The sequence below is a fragment of the Mya arenaria genome, chromosome 16 (genome assembly GCF_026914265.1).
Source record: "Mya arenaria isolate MELC-2E11 chromosome 16, ASM2691426v1".
In the NCBI taxonomy this organism is placed as follows: domain Eukaryota; kingdom Metazoa; phylum Mollusca; class Bivalvia; order Myida; family Myidae; genus Mya; species Mya arenaria.
The window spans coordinates 16,300,188-16,323,200 of NC_069137.1; the positions used below are offsets into that span (position 1 = coordinate 16,300,188).

At 33.9% G+C, this 23,013-nt stretch overlaps 2 protein-coding genes across 2 annotated transcripts; one reads left to right on the forward strand and one right to left on the reverse strand.

Moving 5' to 3' along the window:
* Positions 1 to 4,275: 4,275 nt before the first annotated feature.
* LOC128221979 (zinc finger protein 239-like) lies at positions 4,276 to 13,581 on the reverse strand. Its single transcript, XM_052930708.1, has 2 exons — positions 13,519 to 13,581; positions 4,276 to 7,423 (listed from the first exon to the last, which is right to left on the reverse strand). The coding sequence occupies exon 2, from the start codon at positions 7,415 to 7,417 to the stop codon at positions 6,248 to 6,250; it is 1,170 nt and encodes a 389-aa protein (XP_052786668.1). The 5' UTR covers positions 7,418 to 7,423; positions 13,519 to 13,581; the 3' UTR covers positions 4,276 to 6,247.
* Positions 13,582 to 16,751: 3,170 nt separating this feature from the next.
* LOC128221440 (zinc finger protein 782-like) lies at positions 16,752 to 22,127 on the forward strand. The gene is given in 4 exon segments (XM_052930048.1): positions 16,752 to 16,800; positions 20,884 to 21,131; positions 21,133 to 21,583; positions 21,886 to 22,127. Coding segments are annotated over 4 exon segments (990 nt in total).
* Positions 22,128 to 23,013: the final 886 nt, after the last annotated feature.

Here is a 23,013-nt window from a genome sequence, read left to right on the forward strand (position 1 = left end):
TAAGTAAAATTCAAAAAAACGTTTTAAGAAGTATGAACATTTTAATTCCAAAATTAATTTCTCCCGTTGGCCACCAATTGGATTTTAGATACCCCGCGGGGTTTTGGCAAACACCAATTGGAGAATTTTCCATATCAACCGAAACGAGGGAAAAAATCAGCAATTTGAAAAAAGACAAATATTACAATTTGGAACAGAAAATTACATTTACATTATATTCTATTAATGGTTTGAGTACTAGATTTATTAAAGTTCTTTAATAAAATCGAAATTATTATTTTGTAAAAACGGCTCTCCAATTTGGGGAAATTCCAATAGGAGAATTTCACAGCCAATTTCTATTGATAAAATTCACCAATAGCAGAATATTGAAGTTGGGAAACACAGAAGTTGGAGGAATCACCAGTTGGAGATTTCCACAGTATAACAGCTGCTGGGGAGAAATAAAGTTGGGATATATACATGTCATGATATTATTGCTTATTGATTTAATATTGTAGATTATTCAAGAAAATGACAATGCAAGATGTTACCTGATTTCGAGTATTCCATCGTCATTTTCAACTTGTGTGCAATATAAAGCAGTTTTACTATATACAACTGCGTCAGATGTGTTGTTTTATTATTCCTTTTCAGGAAACTGTTTTAACAAAATGCATATTTCACTAATAAATCTAAACAATCAAACTGATTGCTTAATTTTGCATTTCCAAAGATACTTCCTGGTGGTACTTGGTGTTGAATTTTTAATCGACTTAAAGGTTAGAGGACACTGAATGTATTCCTTTAGACCACTCGTTCAAGGATTATCCGTGAAAGCGCAAGCACTTGTTTCAAACAGGGTCCTTTAATTGTTTTTCAAAGCACCGATGAACGGGTACAACTTTCATTGGTTAAATCAATACTGAATACATCACTTTTCCAAAAACTATATACATAAGCTTTAACTAAAATAAACAAGCTCGATTTTGCTAAAGGTGAATAGCTGATAAAATCACTCTTTAGTCCTTTTCCTCGCCACAAACTGTTACTGTGTCATTTTTGAGAGGCCATCAATGAGATAGAATCCCTGGTGGGGATCGAACCCACATCGTCTTGACTTAGAAGCAGAAGCCTACACCACTAAACCACTCTCATCCTTAAAGTACTGAGAGCTAGGCATCACGCGACAAAGGGATCGAGCTACATGTACCATGGAATGAACCCACGACTATGACTTCCGTAGGCAAACCCCTTAACCAATAGGCTACGGAGACGGTATTAATGCATGAACTCAATTGCAGATTAAGGGGGGGGGGGGCGCCACCCTCCACCCTTTGAATCGTCCGTTTATGATATACATTCTCAGTCAATATCGGAAAAAATACAATATTAAGATAAAAATGCACTATTTCGGACTATAAATTAGAGGAGTACCCCCACCCCGGCCCAACATTTTAAGCCATTTATTTTCTGTTCTGAAGGTAGGGGCGGATGTGGAAAGATTGAGCCCATGAGTTTCTGTAATCAGATTGTTGTTTCATAATGTTATAGTTCCTTTAAACAGTTTAAACGTTTTATGGCATCGAAATAAACAGACGCATGTCAGTTGAAACATACTCTGTATACAACGTTCTCGTACTCCAGAACGATGATGCTATGCATTATATTTATCATCCGACCTCTGGTGAACAGGAATGACAACGTTTAAAAGCTATTATTTATACAAGTATGATCATCTGACTGACTGAGTACCTGCCAAAACTTTTCCGTTTAAAGAGACTCTCTCATATTTTGGCACCAAACATATTTTTTTCTCGTTATTCATCTGAAAACACTTATATTTATTTTACTCCTGATAACACAAACTCGTAGATTATGTCAATCAACTGGTTGTGCAACAGCCTTTTGTTGAATCGTGTTAGTAACGCATTTCAAAATTTTGGACTTCAAAGACTATATTTTAGCACATATCAACATTTATTGAAGGGTTTCAGCCATCAATAGCTTAGCTTTAACACTTTGTTTGATTCACACTACTTAATTTAGTAATAACAATCTATGAAATCCAAGTAAAAGATGCTTTTTCAAAACCCTGAACGCTTCGCTTATATTCACTCAAAAACTCAAGTCCGAAAGATTTAAAAAAAAAAGTATGTCATAAACATATCCTCTTTAGCGACTGAGGAAGCCGGTCCAAACCATTCACATACTTTCAGAGTTTCTTAATATATAAATCTCTAATAAATTTGCCAAATAAAATTCAACATGGGTAAATATAAAAAATAACGTATTTTATGTATTGCAACATATTTATAAAAAGATAAAGTCAATTGAATCAAATGAACATTTTCAATGTACTTTCTTTCCCGCGGAAAGTGGACTTTTCATCTTACTCCATCAAGTGTGGGGTATGGTTGATTCTCTTCGTGACAGAAATAAACTTTTTTAAACACTTGGTGTATTTCAAATTTAGTCCATATAAACTTCCCCTTTAGATTCTTTGACGATTGCAATTCCATGGGTGATCACTGCATAGGATACACATACAAGTGTTGTTTAGCCACACTGTGGTTTCAATAATGTCAGGGGCGTAGCTACCCCTCTATTCATGTGGATTCATAAATGTGCTGGGGGTTCGGGGGCATGCCCCCTCAGAAAATGGTGAAAACCATGGTGCAATCTGGTGCATTCTGGGCGTTCCGATGTGCATTATTTAGTACTGAAAAATAACCAGTTTTTGGATCATGTAGTCAAGTTCGCATATTGCAACTTTGGTTGATTTTTTTTTCAGAACCATGTTTAATCAGCCGCGTATTCACGTATAGGCATGTATGTTGTGCATATGTATGTATAATTTGGTTTAAATGATGCATCCTTAATGTAACACCTCCTTGCTGTTACACCAATAGAAACTTCATTGGATGTTAAAAGTAAAAGAACTAGCACTGACGTTCCCATTTTTGTCTGGGTCATTTACATACTAGAAAACAAATTACAAGACTAGAATGGGCTTTTGAGAAAAGCGCATGTCTCCCCCGAAGGCTTAGTAAACAGACACTTACCATAAAAATGCAAAGGCCTTCAAGTGCTGCTGTTTCTCAGGGAAAAAACGGCAGGTCTTTATGGACAAAAAACAAAATAAACAAAATGCACGAAAGTTGAAATGAGACGCCAGTTATTGATCGGAAACGGTTTTCATCTTCAAGCCCTTGTGGACTTGACCTTTGACCCAGTGACCCCAACTACTGCATGACCCTAACAAGCATGCAAAGTTTGGAGACTCCAGGTAAAGCAGAACTTAAGTTATTGATTGGAAACCGTTTTTCATCATCACTCTCTTTTTGGACCCAGTGACCCCAAAATCAATACGGATCATCTGCCCAAGAAGACCTACCAGCATGCAAAAGTTCAAGACTCAAAGGCAATAGGAACTCCACTTATTGATCGGAAACCTTTTCTTATGTTCAGGTGTCTGTGACCTTCACCTCTGACATAGTGACCTCAAAAACAATGCGGGTCTTGTACACCCGAGTAACATCTCTACAATTTTTGGTAAACATATGTGAAAGATATTACACGCAAATGATTTTTACATGGAAGGTCACCACGACCTTGACTATTGACCTTGTTACCCCCAAAACAATTGGGATCATCTAGACATCATGACCAACCTCACTTCAAAGTTTGGTGAACCTAGATCAAAGCATTCTCCTGATATTGCACGGAAATATTTTTTTACATTAGAGGTCACAGCGACGTTGACCTTTGACATTGTGACCCCCCAAAATATAGGAGTTTTCTAAACCTCATGATCAACCTCCCTACCAAGTTTGGTGAACCTAGGTCAAACCATTCTCAAGATATTGAGCGGAAATGTTTTTTACATTGGGGGTCGCCGCGACCTTGACCTTTGACCTAGTGACCCCAAAAACAATAGGGATCTTCTACACCTCATGACCAACCTCCCTACCAAGTTTGGTGAACCTAGGTCAAACCGTTCTCAAGATTTTGAGCAGAAATGTTTTTTATATTGGGGGTCGCCGCGACCTTGACCTTTGACCTAGTGACCCCAAAAACAATAGGGATCCTCTACACCTCACGACCAACCTCCCTACCAAGTTTGGTGATCCTAGGTCATGCGGTTGTCCAGTTATCGATCGGAAACGAAGTGTGACGTACGGACGGACTGACGGACTGACGGACTACCGGACTGACGGACAGGGCAAAAACAATATGTCTCCCCCAGAGAGGGGGAGACATAATAAACAAATTTGTTTTGACTTCTTTAATGAATTATATTAAAGCATTGTACAAACATATCATGACACTTTTAAACCAAAAGTATGGTTGTCAATTAAACAGTATGCTAGCTTTAAAGATTGAGGCAAACCATTGGAATTTTACAGCGGTCTTAAAAAGGTGTATTTAAAGCTGCAATCTCACCAATTGATCGTATTGACTACAGGTACTCTTTCATTGTTAGTCTATAAATAGACATTTTTTGCAGAAATGTGTAAGTAATATAAAACTGCTGAAAAAAAGATCAGATTGCATTTTGTCATATGTATGGCTAAAATGATGTTTTATGGGTAAAAGCATTACGAACAATTTAATGTATATGAACTTTTCGACAGTTTTACCAAATATTTTTGATTGGTTGTATTGTGAATAATCTAATATGACTGAATTAAGGGAATGATAACCAAATCAGCTGATATTGAGACAATTTTTAAGGGTTTTAAATGACAATCTGTGAAAGTGCAGCTTTGAGTGTTGATCAAAAGCTTCATATACACATTGTTATATTAAGAATAACTGTTTAAAAGTTCTCATGTACAAAATAAGATAATATTTTTGATACAATATCTAAAATTAACATATTTCTTATTAGTGTTGTTTCTCATCTGACAATACCATTCAAAGCCATCATTTCAACTATGAAGTTATTTTTCACGTTCTACCTTTTTATAGCATAGGCAACAAAATATACAAAAAAATACAAGCCATGAACAATATGATTGTTCAACTTGCATTGCCCTGACCTTTTAAATGACCATTTTCCTGCTCTGTCTATTTGTAAGTTGTGCCCTGAGGGATGAAGTATGACTTTTTGAATCACAAAAAGCAATAAAAGCACTACAAAATTCCCCAACCCCTGTAATTTCTAATTTAAATTAAATTTTTAAATTACAGCAGTAAAATCAAGCATTTTTTAAGATTCAGCGATTAACCTACATAAATACGGTATTACTGATATTTGTCTGACAAGATTAATACATACATTCAACCCCTATAATGTTCCGGGTGAAATAAAGAGTTAAAACCCCAACTTGAATAACACCAGATGGATATATATATCAAAAATATTTTATTACATAAAGTGACAAATGCATGAATCTACATGTACATTTAGTCCGCGCAATTTACAACGAAAGGTTTAAAATGCATTTTACCAGAAAAAAACTCAACTACATAATACGATTGGAAACGATAAAACATAAAAAAGAACCGTAGTAACAGTTTGGATTTCATTTGAAATACAACATTGTTTATAACACAAGTAAAACCAGCAAACACGTATATTTAAATATACATGTAGATACATTGTATCACTAGATGTAAAATTGTTTGGGCAAATTCAATCATCAGCGCATTGTTTAGCAATGGTAAAGTATGTAATGCTTGGGTCAATTAAAACTGCTTAAACATTGTAATATATCTAAGTATTTTAAGACACATATATATGTAAGTAAGAAAGGATAAAACATATAAAATAACCACAGTTACAGTTAGGAATAAACCTGAATAACAATATTATGAATCACACAAATATATCCGATCTGCACATATGCGCTGGGTAGGATTCAGTGAATTGCCGCTTCACATGTGTCTCTTATATAATATATCAGAGAGACCTTTGATGGGACGTGGTAGTTTACATAGGAGAAATCATCACAACATCTTTTACACTGAAATATAATATCTACTGTGTGTATTTTTAATGATTCCGTAATCAAATTTTCTCTGAGGAAGCAACATCACATTGGTCACACATGTATGAGGCATCTTAAATGTATATGTTTCTGTAAAATACCTTATTAAGAGGAACAAGCATCACAGATTCAAACATGCATGGCTTCCATTCTGTATGCATTATCGTGTGTAATTTTCATCAGTTGCATAAGTATCAGCAAGACATGTATATCCAAATTTTCTTCGTTCCTGTATGCATTAGCATTTCAGAGACAATTTAGTCCCACATACCTCACATAATTGGCATGAAATAATCTGTATCGGATTCGTTCTTACTTGCATGGCTTCTTGTGTGTAATATCATATGTGTTTGTAACTGATTTTTCCGAGAAAAGTCAGCATCACATATCCCACACTTATATGGCTTCTCTGTTGTGTGTGTAACCATGTGTTTTTGTAAATCACCTTTCTGTGTGAAAGCAGCATCACATGATTCACACTGGTATGGCTTTGCGCCCGTGTGTTTTCTTATATGTACCTGTAACCCACCGTTCTGTGTGAAAGCAGCATCACATAACTCACACTTGTATGGCTTCTCGCCTGTGTGTTTTCTTATATGTACCTGTAACCCACCTTTTTGTGAGAAAGCAGCATCACAAAACTCACATTTGAATGGCTTATCTCCAGTGTGTATTCTTAAATGTGACTGTAACCCATTTCTCTGGGTGAAAGCAGCATCACATATCTCACACTTGTATGGCTTCTCCCCTTTGTGTATTCTTATATGTTCAAGTAAAGTACTTCGATGAGAGAAAGCAGTTTCACATATTCCACATTCGTATGGTTTCTCTCCTGTGTGTTTTCTTATATGTGTTTGTAATTCCCCTTTCTGACAGAAAGCAGCATCACATAACTCACACTTATATGGCTTCTCTCCTGTGTGTTTTCTTAAATGTATCTGTAACCCACTCGACTGGGTGAAAGCAGCATCACATACCTCACACTTGTATGGCTTCTCTCCTTTATGCATTCTTATATGTTGTAGTAAAGTACTTCGATGAGAGAAAGCTGCTTCACATAACCCACATTGGTAAGGCTTCTCTCCTGTGTGTTTTCTTATATGTCTTTGTAATTCCCCTTTCTGACAAAAAGCAGCATCACAAAACACACACTTGTATGGCTTTTCTCCTGTGTGGATTCTAATATGTGCTTTTAAATCCCACTTCCGTGCAAAAGTAGCATCACATATCTTGCACTTGTAGGGCTTCTGTTTTGTGTGCGTTACCATATGGGTATGTAAATTACTTTTTTGTGAAAAAACGGCATCACAAATCTCACACGTGTAAGTCTCCTCTTCTGTATGTCTTATCAGGGGATGCTTTATTTCTGATTTCGGAGACAAATCAACACCACAGTCTTCCCATGTCACATGGGATGTGAATGTTTTTTCTGTTGAGTCCATGTGTATCTGAAAGTATAAGAAAGACATGTATGTAGTAGTAGTACACTAAAAATAGTATTGATAACAAATTGAAATGATAATGTGTTGGAAGAGAATGCTTGTATCTTAAGTAGCATGCATACGACAGGGGTTGTCACTAACATTTTTGGACCCTTGTCCACAATTTGGTGTTGCCTTATAGCTTGTTAGTCAGACACCTTAGTTAACATCAAATGTTTATATCAATTCAATTTGTTATTGAACTCGTTTAAACATTAATGGACATGCCCCGCCTCTTTTTCCATTCTAAGGGGAATTATTCAATACTCAGATTTTTTTATAAATTCTGATGAACACAAATACGTATACAATGCACTCAATATGATGGAAATGCTAGAAATATAACACAATGCTCATAATATGTTGGATTATAAATTAAAGCAATGTGCAAACAAGCAAGATTTCTAGGAATAATTGGATTTAACGCTGTTTTGGGTACTGGATAGAACCCACACATTATGGTGGCATATTACTGTCATTTATAAGTAAAATGTGTAGTATTAAAGGGCGACCAATCCCAAAACATACGACTGGTCATCAAACTCAACCACGATATTATTCCCATACAAATTATGCCCACATTTGGTGATAATTTGAAAGTGGATTCTGAATAATAGAGCGGACAAGACAAATTTCAGGTAAATTCTATAGTTAAAGGGCGGCAATTTTTTAAAAACAAAATCCACCAAAATGGCTGGTTATCGGTATTGTCAAAGCTCGTTTATCCACTCATACTAACTAAATTTGGTGATGAATGAACATTAGCTTCAAGGCTTTTGGTCAAGACCGATTAAAGGTAATTTCTTTAAATCAAGGGCAATAACGCTTGAAAAAAAATTGGTATCGCCCATGTCCGAGACATATTATTTAAGGGAACATTTAATAACTCTCCTGACTGAGAACACCAATTTTGAGCTGTTGAGCAGTGACATTGACCACTATATTATGCTTATACACATTCTGACCAAATTTGGTAAAGATTGAAAAAACCTCCTTCAATTAGTGAGCGGACAAAATACTTGCTGAGAAAACTATAATATGTACACTTTTTAAACCAGCTTATAATTATTACTCACAATCTATTGCATGTTTAACAAAATAATATGAATGTCCAGTTTTCTCTTTGCTAAAATCTTAATGGATGTTAAATGCTGACAATATGGGGTCATGAGACTTTTTCTGTCAATTTTAGAGAGAAGATCCTAGTCAAACTAGAGAAATTTAGTGTCATGAAAATAACCAATAAGGAATGAAAGATTTAAAGAACAAACTACTTGTGCATAATTGTTAAGAAAAACATACTTATTTTATATTTAAAGTTTTGGAATACAAGGAAAAGCTGATTTTTCACTAAGTAGATATTTCAAATTTAATTTGTTAAAGCTGCACTCTCACAGAAGTACCATTTTCGCAACATTTCTATATTTCGTCTTAGAAAGGGCAAATTTTGCATAGTAAGAGCTATCACAGAAGGTGATTAATACCCCCAACGCGTCCCTGATATGAGATTGCAGTCAACTATTTAGAAAGACAACCTATAAATGACAACTTTATTTTATGGATTATTATCATTGTAATTTGCTAAAATAGTGTAATGATGCATGTACACTGAACTCCTTCTCGTTGTGCTATACCACTGTATAAAGTTTTATTACATTCCATCAGGTAGTTTTCAAATTAAGCTCAGGACAAGAAAAAAATAACAAAGGGCAATAACTGTAATTGGCTGTAACAGAATTGCGGTTCTTGTACACTGCACTTCCTCTCATTATGATCTATCACTGAATGAAGTTTTATTAAATTCCAATCCAATAGTTTCCAAGTTATGCTCCGGACAAAAATAAGAAACAAAGGGCAGTAACTCTGTAATTTGCTGAAATAGAATTGCGGTTACTGTACTCTGCACTTCCTCTCATTATGATCTATCACTGTATGAAGCTTTATTAAATTCCATCCAGTAGTTTTTAAGTTATGCTCGGGACAAGAAAAAAAGTATTAAAGGCCATAACTCTGTTATTAGCTTTAACAGAGTTATGGTTCTTGTGCACTGCACTTCCTCTCATTGTGCTTTACCATTGTATGAAGTTTCAATAAATTCCATCTAGTAGTTTGCAAGTTAATGTCTTGAAAAAAATAGACAGCAAAAAAATATAGGGCAATAATTCAGTAATGAGCTAAAGTAGAGTTATGGTTCTTGAACACAGCACTTCCTCTAATTGTGCTGTACCATTGAATGAAGTTTCAATAAATTCCATCTATTACTTTTCAAGTTATACTCCGGACAAAAAGAGTAACAAAGGACCATAACTTAGTAATAAGCAAGAATAGAGTTATGGTTATTGTACACTGCACTTCATCTCATTATGCTCTACCACTGTATGAAGTTTATTCCAATTCCATCCAGTAGTTATGCCACGGACAAGGTAAATTGCAAGAAAAAAATAACAAAGGGCAAATTGCAAGAAAAAAATAACAAAGGGCAATAACTCTGTAATTGGCTGAAATAGAATTGTGGTCCCTGTATACGGTACTTCCTCTTTTTATGATCTATCACTGTATGAAGTTTTATTAAATTCCAATTAATAGTTTTCAAGTTATGCTCCGGACAAGAAACAGAACAAAGGGCAGTAACTCTGTAATTAGCTGAAATAGAATTGCGGTTCCTGTACACTGCACTTCCTTTCATTATGATCTATTACTGTATGAAGCTTTATTAAATTCCATCCAAAAGTTTTCAAGTTATGATCGGGACAAGAAAAAAGTATTAAAGGCCATAACTCGGTGATTAGCTAAAATAGAGTTATGATTCTTGTGCACTGCACTTTCTCTCATTGTACTTTACCATTGTATGAAGTTTCAATAAATTCCATCTAGTAGTTTGCAAGTTTATGTCTGGAAAAAAATTACAGCAAAAAATAAAATAAAGGGCAATAACTCAGTAATAAGCTAAAGTAGAGTTATGGTTCATGAACACTGCACTTCCTCTTATTGTGCTGTACCATTGTATGAATTTTCAATGAATTCCATCCAGTACTTTTCAAGTTATACTCCAGAGAAAAAAGTAACAAAGGGCAATAACTCAGTAATAAGCAAGAATAGAGTTATGTTTATTGTACACTGCACCTCCTCTCATTATGCCCTACCATTGTATGAAGTTTAATCCAATTCCATCCGGTAGTTTTTAAGTTATGCTCCAGACAAGGTAAATTGCAACGGACCAACCGACAAACTGACCAACCGACCACAGGGTGACTCCACTATACCTACTTCAAACTTTGTTTGTTGGGGGTATAAATATCTGCAGACCAATGATGAAAGATTGCTAACAAAAGATTAGATCACAGATTTTCATATTTCCGTTATAAAATAAATGTTGTATGTCTTAAACCCTTTAAGAAAAACTGGTTTTAACTGGTTTTCATGGATTTTCACAAAAATTGGTTCGTTCCAAGACAAAAATTTAAAGTTGTAAAAATGGTATGTCTGTGATAGTGCAACTTAAAAGCTGCACTTTCACAGATTGAACATTTTGACATCTTTTTTGTTTTTATTTGTCTTTGAAATAGCAAATTTTTGCGGTTAAAAAAACATTTATTATTATAAGATATTAAAATGAATAAAACATCAACTTTTGAACTTAAATATAAAAATCTGCTTTCTAAATTATTGTCAGCAGTCTAATATAATTAGTTTCCATGGATTTTTGCAAACAATGGCTTGTTCCAAGACAAAAAAATATCTGAAAATGTTCAATCTTTGGGTGTGCAGATTTAAAGCTGCACTCTCACTGATATACCATTTTGACAACTTTTTTATTTTTTGTCTTGGAATTTTTGCATAAATATCTGCAATCCAATGATAAAAGATTGCTGACAAAAAATCAGATTGTAGATATTCATATATATATATATATTCCCGTTCGAAACTGAATATTTAATGGCTTAAACGGTTACTTACGTTTTAAGGAAAATGCATAAAACATTTTTTTTGGGACTTAAATATAAAATCTGCAATCTGACTTTTGTCAGCAGTCTTATTTAAATGGTTTCCATAGATTTTTTTAAAAATTGGCTTGTTCCAAGACAAAAAATAAGAAAGTTCTCAAAACGTTCAATCTGTGAGAGTGCACCTTTAATACCAAAACATGAATGGAAAAATTTATGCTTTAATATTTTATCAGCAGGCATCGATAAATCCACTTATATATCTGATCCAGTTAAATTGGTTATACAGTATGTTGAAAATGAAGAAATCAAGGTGTTAATTATTGTGAATTGAAAAAAAAAATAATCAAATTTATTATATTAATCAATAATACTGGTTGTTGTTATCTGATTAAATTGATCCATTCTTTCAAACCGGCCAATTAGATTTTCATTTCTGTTAAAATAATGTCACTTTAATTCATTGATCATTCATAAAATTTCAAGGCTGACAACTATCTTCCATACAAGATAATCATTCAAAGAGCCAAAACCAGCCGGAATCCAACAGAGACTGCCACCATTCCAGAGACCTGATTTCAGCGACTTTTTGTAAATGATGGTCTGAATGATCGACATATTTTGAGATGACTATTTCAAATAACAAAAAAGTTAGATGTCTATAATGTAATGTCTGTAAATACTCATCCCAATATGCAGTCGGTCCCACATTGATATTTGACGTCACACAACCAAAAGTCAGCCATTTCAGACATGTATCATGATGTTAAAACCCGGAGATAAACAAGTTAAAAGGATACTAGTTGAGTTTGTAAATCTGAACAGTTTATAAATACCGAACACCTGTTAAATCACATGTTTGTTTACCTCGATCAATAATTTGATGATCCAGATCGATACAAACGCTTGCCTTAGCAACGAATGTGAAATTTCGTCAAGTTTAGGTGAGTATTTTTCTAATAAACCCCTGTCAAACTCCTAATCAGGTTAAATGTAAATATGCAGCTCGGAGCGAATGACGTCACAGATTTTAAATTGCACTGTAATCAATATCATTGGTAAGGAATGTTCTTAGATTTTAGAAGCAAGGGACACAACTTAAATTTTCTAAGATTAGATTCTGGGTTGGGGATAAAAGACTGGCCAGACCGGACCAAATCCGGACCAACGGAAATCTCTGAACTTTATTTATCTTTTGTTGATGCAAAAACTGGCAGCCAGACCAGACCAATTCCGGACCAAATTAAAATATGCATTGCTATATTTCATAGATATCATATTCATTGATCAATATTTTTTATTATGTCAGGTAAGAATAATAATGAGCAACAATTAACAGCTTATTACATAGTTTTTTTTAAATACATACATAATACATGAATTAGTTTTATCCTGGAAAATGATACCGTGGCAACAATAAAGTTACTAAAATGTCCGGTCAGGCCAGTCTTTTTACCTAACCTAGAATCTGTTCGAGTTGATTCCCATTCCCATTGTGTGTTTGATTAGAAATGAAAACAAACTATGACGGAATAGCAATTTTTTTTAGTTGAAATATAATTTTAAAATCGATCGAGATTACATACTCCATTTCACTGTGTGAATGGTGATTTACTGTGCTTGAAATGAACGCTTTGCATTTATGAATCAAAATATTTTGTGAATGTGTACTTCAGCAGAGGCTGAGGTTTGAACCAAACATTATTAATGCCAAGTTTTAAGTTACTAGAACCAAAACTCGCAAAGATATTGTTAAAATACTATCGAAACTGTTCGGATTTACAAACTCAACCAGTAGATCTATATCGATATGTTACAACATTTTATTTCTTCTTGGTTTGCAACAAGGCAGTCAATATCATCATAACTAAATATATATGCTTCTTCTTCAGACCTTTGGTATCAAAAGGCAATGATGTTGATTGTTTTGTGTGATAAAGTTGGTGTATTATAACTAAATGACATGCCTCTGTAGTGTTATATATTAGTCTTTCCGACCAAGAGTTTTCGGACAGGCCTAAACTTCGGTGGACAGGCAGATTGTTTACATATTGTGGAGACAAGCACAAAATAACCAATCAAACAAACAACACAAATTGCTCAAAATATTATACATACCCAAACGTTATCAGCTTACTGATGAATAGCTTTTTATAATGAAGAAATGACACACTCCGCCATTGCATGGTAACAGACAACGATTTAATGAATGCATGAAACAGACAACACTTTTTAGATGTGTGTTGGATAATAATCGTATCGATTACTTCCCCTGGATACATATCATATATTCCAACCACGATTGGGAAACCTTAACAGCATTTATGTCTCAAAATTGTATTTGTTTCACAACTGTTTTCGGTTTAATACCAAAACTTGATATAAAGAGGAATTTTATTCTGGTATTACACCTAAAAGAAAGGGTCACGGACATTACGGACCATGGATATTACGGACCAGACAAAACGGATCTCATAGTTTGTTTTAACTTTATAACTTTTATACATACCATATTCGCAGAAAACGATATATAAATTAACTCACAGTTTGTTTTTACCTTATAATGTGCCATATTTCGGGACATTACGGACCAAGAACTTTACATTACTCACAGTTTGTTTTTGAGCAAAATTCATAAAATGCCATATTAGAGGTCATTACGGACAATGAATTATAATTTTAAATACAACTTATGTATATTTGTGAATGTGAATATTTATATATTCGGTGATCGATTACTTACTGAAATCAACTTTGGATTGTCATATTTGTTTGCTTTCCGTTACATCTGTTTTGATTGAATGGTTCAGCGAAAGTCCGCCATCACCCTGGATTTTCACACTCTCATGATTTCCAACTAAAGGTCAGTATAATTAATGTCTGTTTCTTTTATGATATACCGCCGATAAGCTTTGAAAAAATGAACTTTAATCATTATATAATAATTAACAGCATGGCATAAAGACGACTACATTATATTCTGAAATTAACTTTTTTAATGATACATTTAATAAATTTACACATCTTTGAAAACATGTAACATTCTGGGTTTAATTTCATTGCACATGACAATATATTCGGGGTTCTAAAATTAAAAAAAAATATCAATGAAATGTCGTATTTCGTTTATGAAATAACTACACTCTAACAAATAATTAAATTCATCACCAATACGATTAGAATCACAAAGGTGGCAATTTCTGTAATTTATGTTTATATTCCTCCGACTACCTACTTCAACTGGAAAATCATATTACATAGTTCAATAATTTTGGCGGTGTTTTAACAAGGTAGTTTCCAAATTCAAAATCGTTCTTTAAACAATCTTTTATTTACACATTTACTTGAAGAGCTCACAGTAGTGTACCATTCGTTTAAAAACAAATCAGACAGATTTATTTTTTCACAGTTTGATGGATGACAATTGGCATGTGTCATATCATACTGAGCACTCATATACAAGTATTTATTAAAGAATAAAAGACGGTGGTGTGAATAAATTTAAAAGTTAATAACATTATAAATCATGGTCCGTAAGTTTCTCAAGATGGTCCGTAATGTCCCTAAATATGGTCCGTTATGTCCCCAAATCTGGTCCGTTATGTCTGGTCCGTAATATTCATGGTATGTAATGTCCGTAATTAAAAATATATATATATATAAAACTGTTAAAGAAAATTACTTGTAACGTGCGGGCACACATGTGGAATCTTTTTGGACTGAAAATACATATTGTGTCAGATAAGAGGCTTACTGCATATGTTTTCTGGGATTTTATTCGTTATTGACCTCATTTATCATGTCCTTTTATACAAAAAGTACATATTCTGGCAGGGAACATGCTTATAATGTGTCCTGATATTTTTAGAAAAATAAAATACTTAATTTTATTTGGCCTGAAAATATGCCGTTATCTGTATATATAACGACTTCACCATACTGGGAAGTGTTTACTTAGAGTGCTCATGGTAGAATCATGCGTTGCGATAATGTTACTGTTTTATAAATTAGATAATCAAAAACACTCGCGCCTTACCATGTATACTGTCCGTTTATATCATATTTTGTCCTGTCGTTGAAATATAAAGGTTAATTTATTGAATTGCAAGAACATGGTGAATCGACTATCATAGTAAGTTACAGTATTTGCATTTCATCGCAGCCAGAAATTGTACCAATCCGGCGAATCGATCTGTGTCCTTTTAAAACATTTTGTGAATATGTAGTTCTCATAGTCTTCGTACACTTGCGGTAGTTTTTGTTATTCCAGAAAGGATAAACATAATATGGTGTATTCCAGTGCATTAGTTTAAATCATCGAATAAACACATGAAATATATTACTCTTGAAAAAGTTATCTAATCCGACATGTATATTTAGAAAAAAGTCATCGAGTGCATAAGTTGAATGTAAATAGTACCACCCTTTTTATCGTTGTTGTTTGTATTCGATGTGAGTGTTATTTTCACATTTTATATTTTGAGCATTATTATTACCACATGTTTATATATAGAATATAAAAAGTTCTGACAAACATATAATATTATAACAATTTGCACAACAGTATTTAGTTGCATGAAACATATATAACCATCAACTTAAGGTAAGAATAACCATCTAACACGTGTTTTAAATTTAGTTGTTGCATTTAACAACCTTGACAAAACCTGTACGAAATAAATATTTGGTCAAGTAAGATGTTGTCCGTTATACAGTGTTCGTATCGTTGGGGGTCACAATATTAGTTGTATTGTCATATCAAATGCTACCTATTTACTTCAGTTTTACTAAATGGGCAGCAGCATCAATATATGTCATTATATTATATAGCCAGTTTACAGCTGGTGCTTAAGCCTGATAAGCCTTTACTCCCACATGCTCTTTCTGGACAATATCTATCAGAGTATATACATTAGGGTCGCATGGTTATTTTTTTGGTACCAACCCTCAACATTGTTTGGTGTATTGGCCTTGATTGTCGCAGTGGTTCCGACGTTTTCTGATTTTCAGACTGTTCACGAAGGCCTTTAGAACTAGAGTATGACCTGTTCTGCTATTCTCAATGAACAGTATATTTACTGTTAACGCGTTTGCCATTTCAGGTGAATTATGAATGCGGAAGAAATAAACCCTCTTTTTATGGTTTGTTAAACAATGACTTACAGTTAGGTTCGTTCTACGCATACACTAAATTATATGATTCTATTGTTTGGCCGATTATAAGTTACGGTGCATCTACATGTATCTGGGGTGTAAGATCGTTTTCATGCATCAACGCCGTGCATAATAGAGCCATGCGTTTCTTTCTCGGCGTTGGGAAATATACACCTAATGATGCTGTTTCAGGCGAAATGGCCTGGGTACCACCGATTATCCGTCTTTGGGCAAACGGCAAGGCATGTAATACATACAAATCTTGGTTTTATTATGTAAATGAAAAAATGGTAAGCCTTGACTTGGATATATATACTAATATGAATGACCATGTACCAAAATCCACCGTTGTTGGCCAAATGTATGATAAAATGATGTCAGCGTATATCAATGAGTAGCACGATTCTATTAATAGACCAAAAGGTATACGTGGAAGGGGTGGAAATAAGTTAAGAAACTATTGCAAGTATAAAATTAACTATTCTGTTGAAAATTATTGTAAATTGATTATGCCGCCAAAACATAGGGCAGCGTTAAGTAAATTTAGATGCGGGGTAGCCCCTATTTGAGTGGAAACGGGCCGATATGAAAATCTTGCCCTAAATGATCGTCTTTGCCCTTTTTGCAACTCTGTTGAATCAGAAATTCATGTGTTATTCTATTGTAAGTTGTATAATAATATACGAATGCCATTGTTAGAAACATTTAATCCATTATTTCAAAGTATGTCCGATATAGATAAGTTGTCTTTTATTTTAGCAAATAACATGCTGTCAAGACTTAGTGCCAAAACCTGCAACGATATTCTTAATTATAGGATGTTTTATTTGTGTAAGTAATGTTGTTGTTGTTGTTGTTTTTTAAACTTAAATTATTGTGTTATTTTACGTTAAGCTAGAATTGAGTGCTAATCAGTTCATCTACGGTCTGACCGGGGTGATATTCGATTTTTTACACCCATTTCGTAAGTATGCACGTTTGTGCGCGTTCATGTTTTCAGTATTTTATTTTGTTTAATTTAACTAAATTTTAAAACAAGATTAGCATTGGTTTCTAGTTTCTTACTTTTGTATATATCGATTTTAGATGTTAAATAAGTAATATGAAGTTTTATGTTTTTTGTGTGTGTGCTATAGTCTCTTATAACTCATATACTGAGTGGCAATTCATATTTTAATGTATATTTAATAGGTGATGTATATATGTTGTATTGATGAGACTTTAATAAACTATCAAATATTCTTCTGAGTTTCAATTGTTGATTACGAGGAATGTCATAGTAGCATTATGATTTGTAAGTGTGAACATTTGTGATTGGGAAAGTGGGAACAAACCAATTGAACAGATAAGAACAGTCAGGAAAACCGCATCAGATAACTGAAATGTCATATTTATCATGAAAAAAACATTTTAATACATTTTATAATGATAGCACTTTGTTTAGTCAGAACACATGCTGAAAAGAAAAGATGTGTTATTATTTAGGATATATTGTCTTCATACGGTATGTGATTCTTATAAACTCAGTTGTGTGTGTATTTGTCTTGCTATTCATTGCATATCCATTTCTACCATATTATTAGACTCCCGTTAAGGTGGTTCTGATATTCATGGTAGTTTTGTTTGTGATTCACGGCAATATTATTAGACTCACCTATTTTTGCATTTAAGTGAGTTTGATATTCATGGCATATTCGTTTGTGATTGCAATATTATTAGACTCCCCTATTTTTGTATTTAAGTGATTGTGATATTCATGGTATGTTCGTTTGTGATTGCAATATTATTAGACTCCCCTATTTTTGCATTTAAGTGATTGTGATATTCATGGTATATTCGTTTGTGATTGCAATATTATTAGACTCACCTATTTTTATATTTAAGTGATTGTGATATTCATGGTATATTCGTTTGTGATTGCAATATTATTAGACTCCCCTATTTTTGCATTTAAGAGATTGTGATATTCATGACAAATTCGTTTGTGATTGCAATATTATTAGACTCCCCTAGTTTTGCATTTAAGAGATTGTGATATTCATGACAAATTCGTTTGTGATTGCAATATTATTAGACTCACCTATTTTTGTATTTAAGTGATTGTGATATTCATGGCATATTCGTTTGTGATTGCAATATTATTAGACTCCCCTATTTTTGCATTTAAGAGATTGTGATTATTCATGGCATGAATTCGTTTGTGATTTCAATATAATATGACTCATCTGATATTGCTTTTTCTGATTCATCATATTCCGTTTGTGATTTCGCTGTTCATATTTTGTTTTTAATATGATAATTTTAGCTGAATATTCTTTTTACAGAAAAAATATTCATTCCGATGTTTTCATTTTGATTGTATATTACGAACTATTCTTTTGCAAAATAGTTGCGACCTTTTCGAAAAAAATACACACACTTTTTCAACCTAAACAACGTTCCACAAATCAAACTCTGTTTATAACCAAACACCAACTAAATATATACTCCAAAATTTATATACTCAGTCTGATAATATGACGTTGAAATTTGATCTTTCTATTATATAACTGATCTTTTAGCAAATCTTATTCCAGAACTTAGAAAAATAATTGATATGCGCCCTCCACTTAAACATTTGACTAATAAGATGGATTATCCATAAGCACAGTGATTATACCACTTGTGTGCTTTTCGGACTGGCTGCATAGAAATTACAGTTGGCAATGTCCGACGTGCGTACAATATTATTAAGCAAGCCGTTTATATACCCATTTCAAATATTTTTATCTTACACATTTCTATTGGTTAGACTAATCACACGCAACCTAGAAATCCCTCCACATTTTTGTAAACAAAATGGTTTAAATGCCAACAAATACATACCTCAACAGTGAAGCTGTAAAACGTCTGGGAGACAAATGGCTAACGAATCATAGTGCCAGAAACCAATCATAGTGCCAGAAACCATGTACAAAACCTTTCTGATAACAATGTTTCGTCAACCAGATAATGCAGATCATTAGTCACAGAAATATCCAGTCAGTCAACAAATACAGCCACATTAGTGACAAACACCTCAAGCAGTTGTAAAGAATATTTCAAACATTTCAATCTTGACCAACATAAACAATATGCAATCAATGCCATCTGATTCCCAGTTTAATCTGCTGTCGGTTACCGAAAACACAAATACGAATTCCGCAGCACAGACATCTCCTTACACATCCCATAGCGGCTAGAACATCATGTTCTCTGGTAGCTCAAGAACTTCAGCGAACACGTTATGTATTTATACCTTTGGGACGTGTTATTGTGTAGTAAACATCAAAATAAATAAATACAAAATGTATCAACATTAAAGTTACGGAAGCCAGAACAAGTTCTCTGGAAACATTATTGGTTGAACTTTTTCAACATCAACATCCATGCAATACAGAGTAAGGCTTCGCCGTAATCATCTGTATGTTGTGAATCAATTTTCGCTAAGATTGTACGAAAACGCTGCAAAATTATCGTAGAAAGCGACAGCGAAAACTTAAAAACAGTAAAACTTGACAGACCGATGTAGGTCACATAAACCGCGTAAATGCATGTACTCTAGAGTGTGACGTCATCAAATTGGGTACTTATTGTTATTGTTTTTGTCAAAATTGTTCGTTATTTATGTTGTTGGATATTTTACTATAAATTCTTATATTCGTGACTAGTTAAGCGCTTTTTCAGAATTAAAAATTGATAACTGCTAGTCACTTTTATCATTTTAATTTGGAACTATTTATATGGCGCATCGTTGACATTCTCCTCTGAGTACTTCAGCTGTCAAACAATCGGTTCAGAAAGTGGAACTAAACTAGTAATAAAACACCATTTAAAGCATGTGATAAATAGATCTGACCCTCGTTGTCATTTAATACAATAATTTTATTATACTCGTTCATGAAAGTTGTAAGTAAGCTCGCCAGAGGCTCGCTTACTAACACCAAATTTCATAAACTCGTTTAATAAAATCTCATAATAAATGACATTTCGTGTCAGATCCTATATGTATTGCATTTAACAAACTGCCGTCAATAAGGAAAACCCGTCCAAGAGCAACCTACCATATGAGTTATGATGTTTATAAAATAGCTATGAACAATATAACATAATGAATGAACATGGGAATATTAATACTTGTGTTTCAAAGAATTGACTTATATGATACAAACATGTATTGTTTCGTTTAGATTCACATGGATATGCACAAAGAGAAGACCATACACATGTACGGTTTGTGTGGCTGAGTTGTTTTTAAAGGAAATTTTAAAACGTCACGTGGGATATGTAGTGCTGCTTTCTCTCTGAAAGGTGAGTTACAGAGGCATATACGAAAACACACAGGAGAGAAGCCATACAAGTGTGAGATATGTAGTGCTGCTTTCTCTCTGAAAGGTGAGTTACAGAGGCATATACGAAAACACACAGGAGAGAAGCCATACAAGTGTGAGATATGTAGTGCTGCTTTCTCTCTGAAAGGTGAGTTACAGAGGCATATACGAAAACACACAGGAGAGAAGCCATACAAGTGTGAGATATGTGATTCTGCGTTCACTCACTTATACTTTACAGCGACATAAACGAATACACACAGGAGAGAAGCCCTACAAGTGTGAGCTGTGTGATGCTGCTTTTTCTCAGAAAGGTAATTTACAGACTCATAAACAAACACACACAGGAGAAATGCCATACAAATGTGACATGTGTAGTGCTGCTTTCACTCATACAAGTAATTTACAGACACCTATAAGAATGCATACAGGAGAGAAGCCATACAAGTGTATATGTCATGCTGCTTTCTCTCAGAAAGGCGTATTTCAGCAACATATTCGAATACACACAGGAGAGAAGCCATACAAGTGCGAGATATGTGATGCTGCTTTTTCTCAGAAAAGTAATTTAAAGCGTCATAAACGTATACACACAGGAGAGAAGCCCTACAAGTGTGATATATGTGATGCTGCTTTCGGTCTGAAATGTCACTTACAGAGACATATACGTATACGCAGAGGTGAGAAGCCATACAAGTGTTAACTGTGCGATGCTGCTTTCTCCCAGATAGGTGATTTAAAGAGCCATACAAGAATACATACAGAAAAGAAGCCATACGAGTGTGATATACGAGTAATGATTCTTTCTCTCGGAAAGATAAGCCATACAAGTGCGAAATATGTGATGCTGCTTTCTCTCAGAAAGGCGTATTACAGCAACATATTCGAATACACACAGGAGAGAAGCAATAGCTGTGGAAGATATGTGTAGCTGCTTTCTCTCAGAAAAGTGTATTACTGCAACATTTAATAATACACACAGAAGAGAAGCCATACAAGTGTGAGATATGTGATGTTGTTTTCGCTTGGAAAGGTGAATTAAAGAGGCATATCAGAGAACACACAGGAGAGTGGCCATACAAGTGTGAGATATGTGATGCTGCTTTCTCTCTGAATGGTGAATTACAGCAGCATATACGAATACACACAGGAGAGAAGCCATACAAGTGCGAGACATGTGATACTGCTTTCTCTCAGAAAGGTGTTTTACAGCAAAAGAGATAAGTCCGAGACATGTTTGTATATATCTTTAACGTTGTTTGCGTTTCAAAGAAAAACAATGTAATTGTGGAATATAGCATTGAATATATTTAACCAACAAGGACAATATTGTTGATCATAGTAGCTTAAATCGCAGATTTACATGCATGTTTGCTTAAATGTCTTTATTAAATGTCTTCTTAAAGCAGAAGTAGGGAACAGTTTATAGCTAGTTTAATGTTCAATGTTTAGATACATTCAAAAAGACGCTGTTTCAAAGAATTCCTACCATCACGTGTTAATGAATAGTAAAATTTTGAAGTTTTTTAATGATACAGTGTTTTAATTGTGTGTTCGGAAGTGTTGATTGGCCAAATATCGATAACGAGCAGTTAAACGTGAACATCCTACAGCAAAGTTCAACCGCGTGTCATAAGAAGCAACGAAAGAGAAGAGCGAACGTCGAAACAAGTGTGTGTTTTACATCTTTTAAGATTTCAAGAAACTACGTTGCGAACGTCACATACAAACATTGCAAAAAGATTCAGCTCTAATCAAATTCTGTTTAACGATGCTTGACAAAAATAATCCAGAATTTTGATGGATTTGAACTTTTCTTGCTTTTATATTGAATATGTTAAATAAAAATTTATTTTCATCGTATGTTATTATGTTATAATTATTGAAGAATGAATTACATTAATACTTCGTTCAGTCGTCTTTGAATTGAATGTAGTAAGACTCTTACGTGGTTTCACATTCCAACAAGGGGAATTACTCTGTTATAAACTTTTGCTTGTATTTTATTGTACCAGAAAGAAATAAGTTAACTTCGCTATGCAAAGTATTTGTTTTGTTTAAACTTGCACATAACGCTCTACGAAATGCACATTTACGTTTAAATTACATT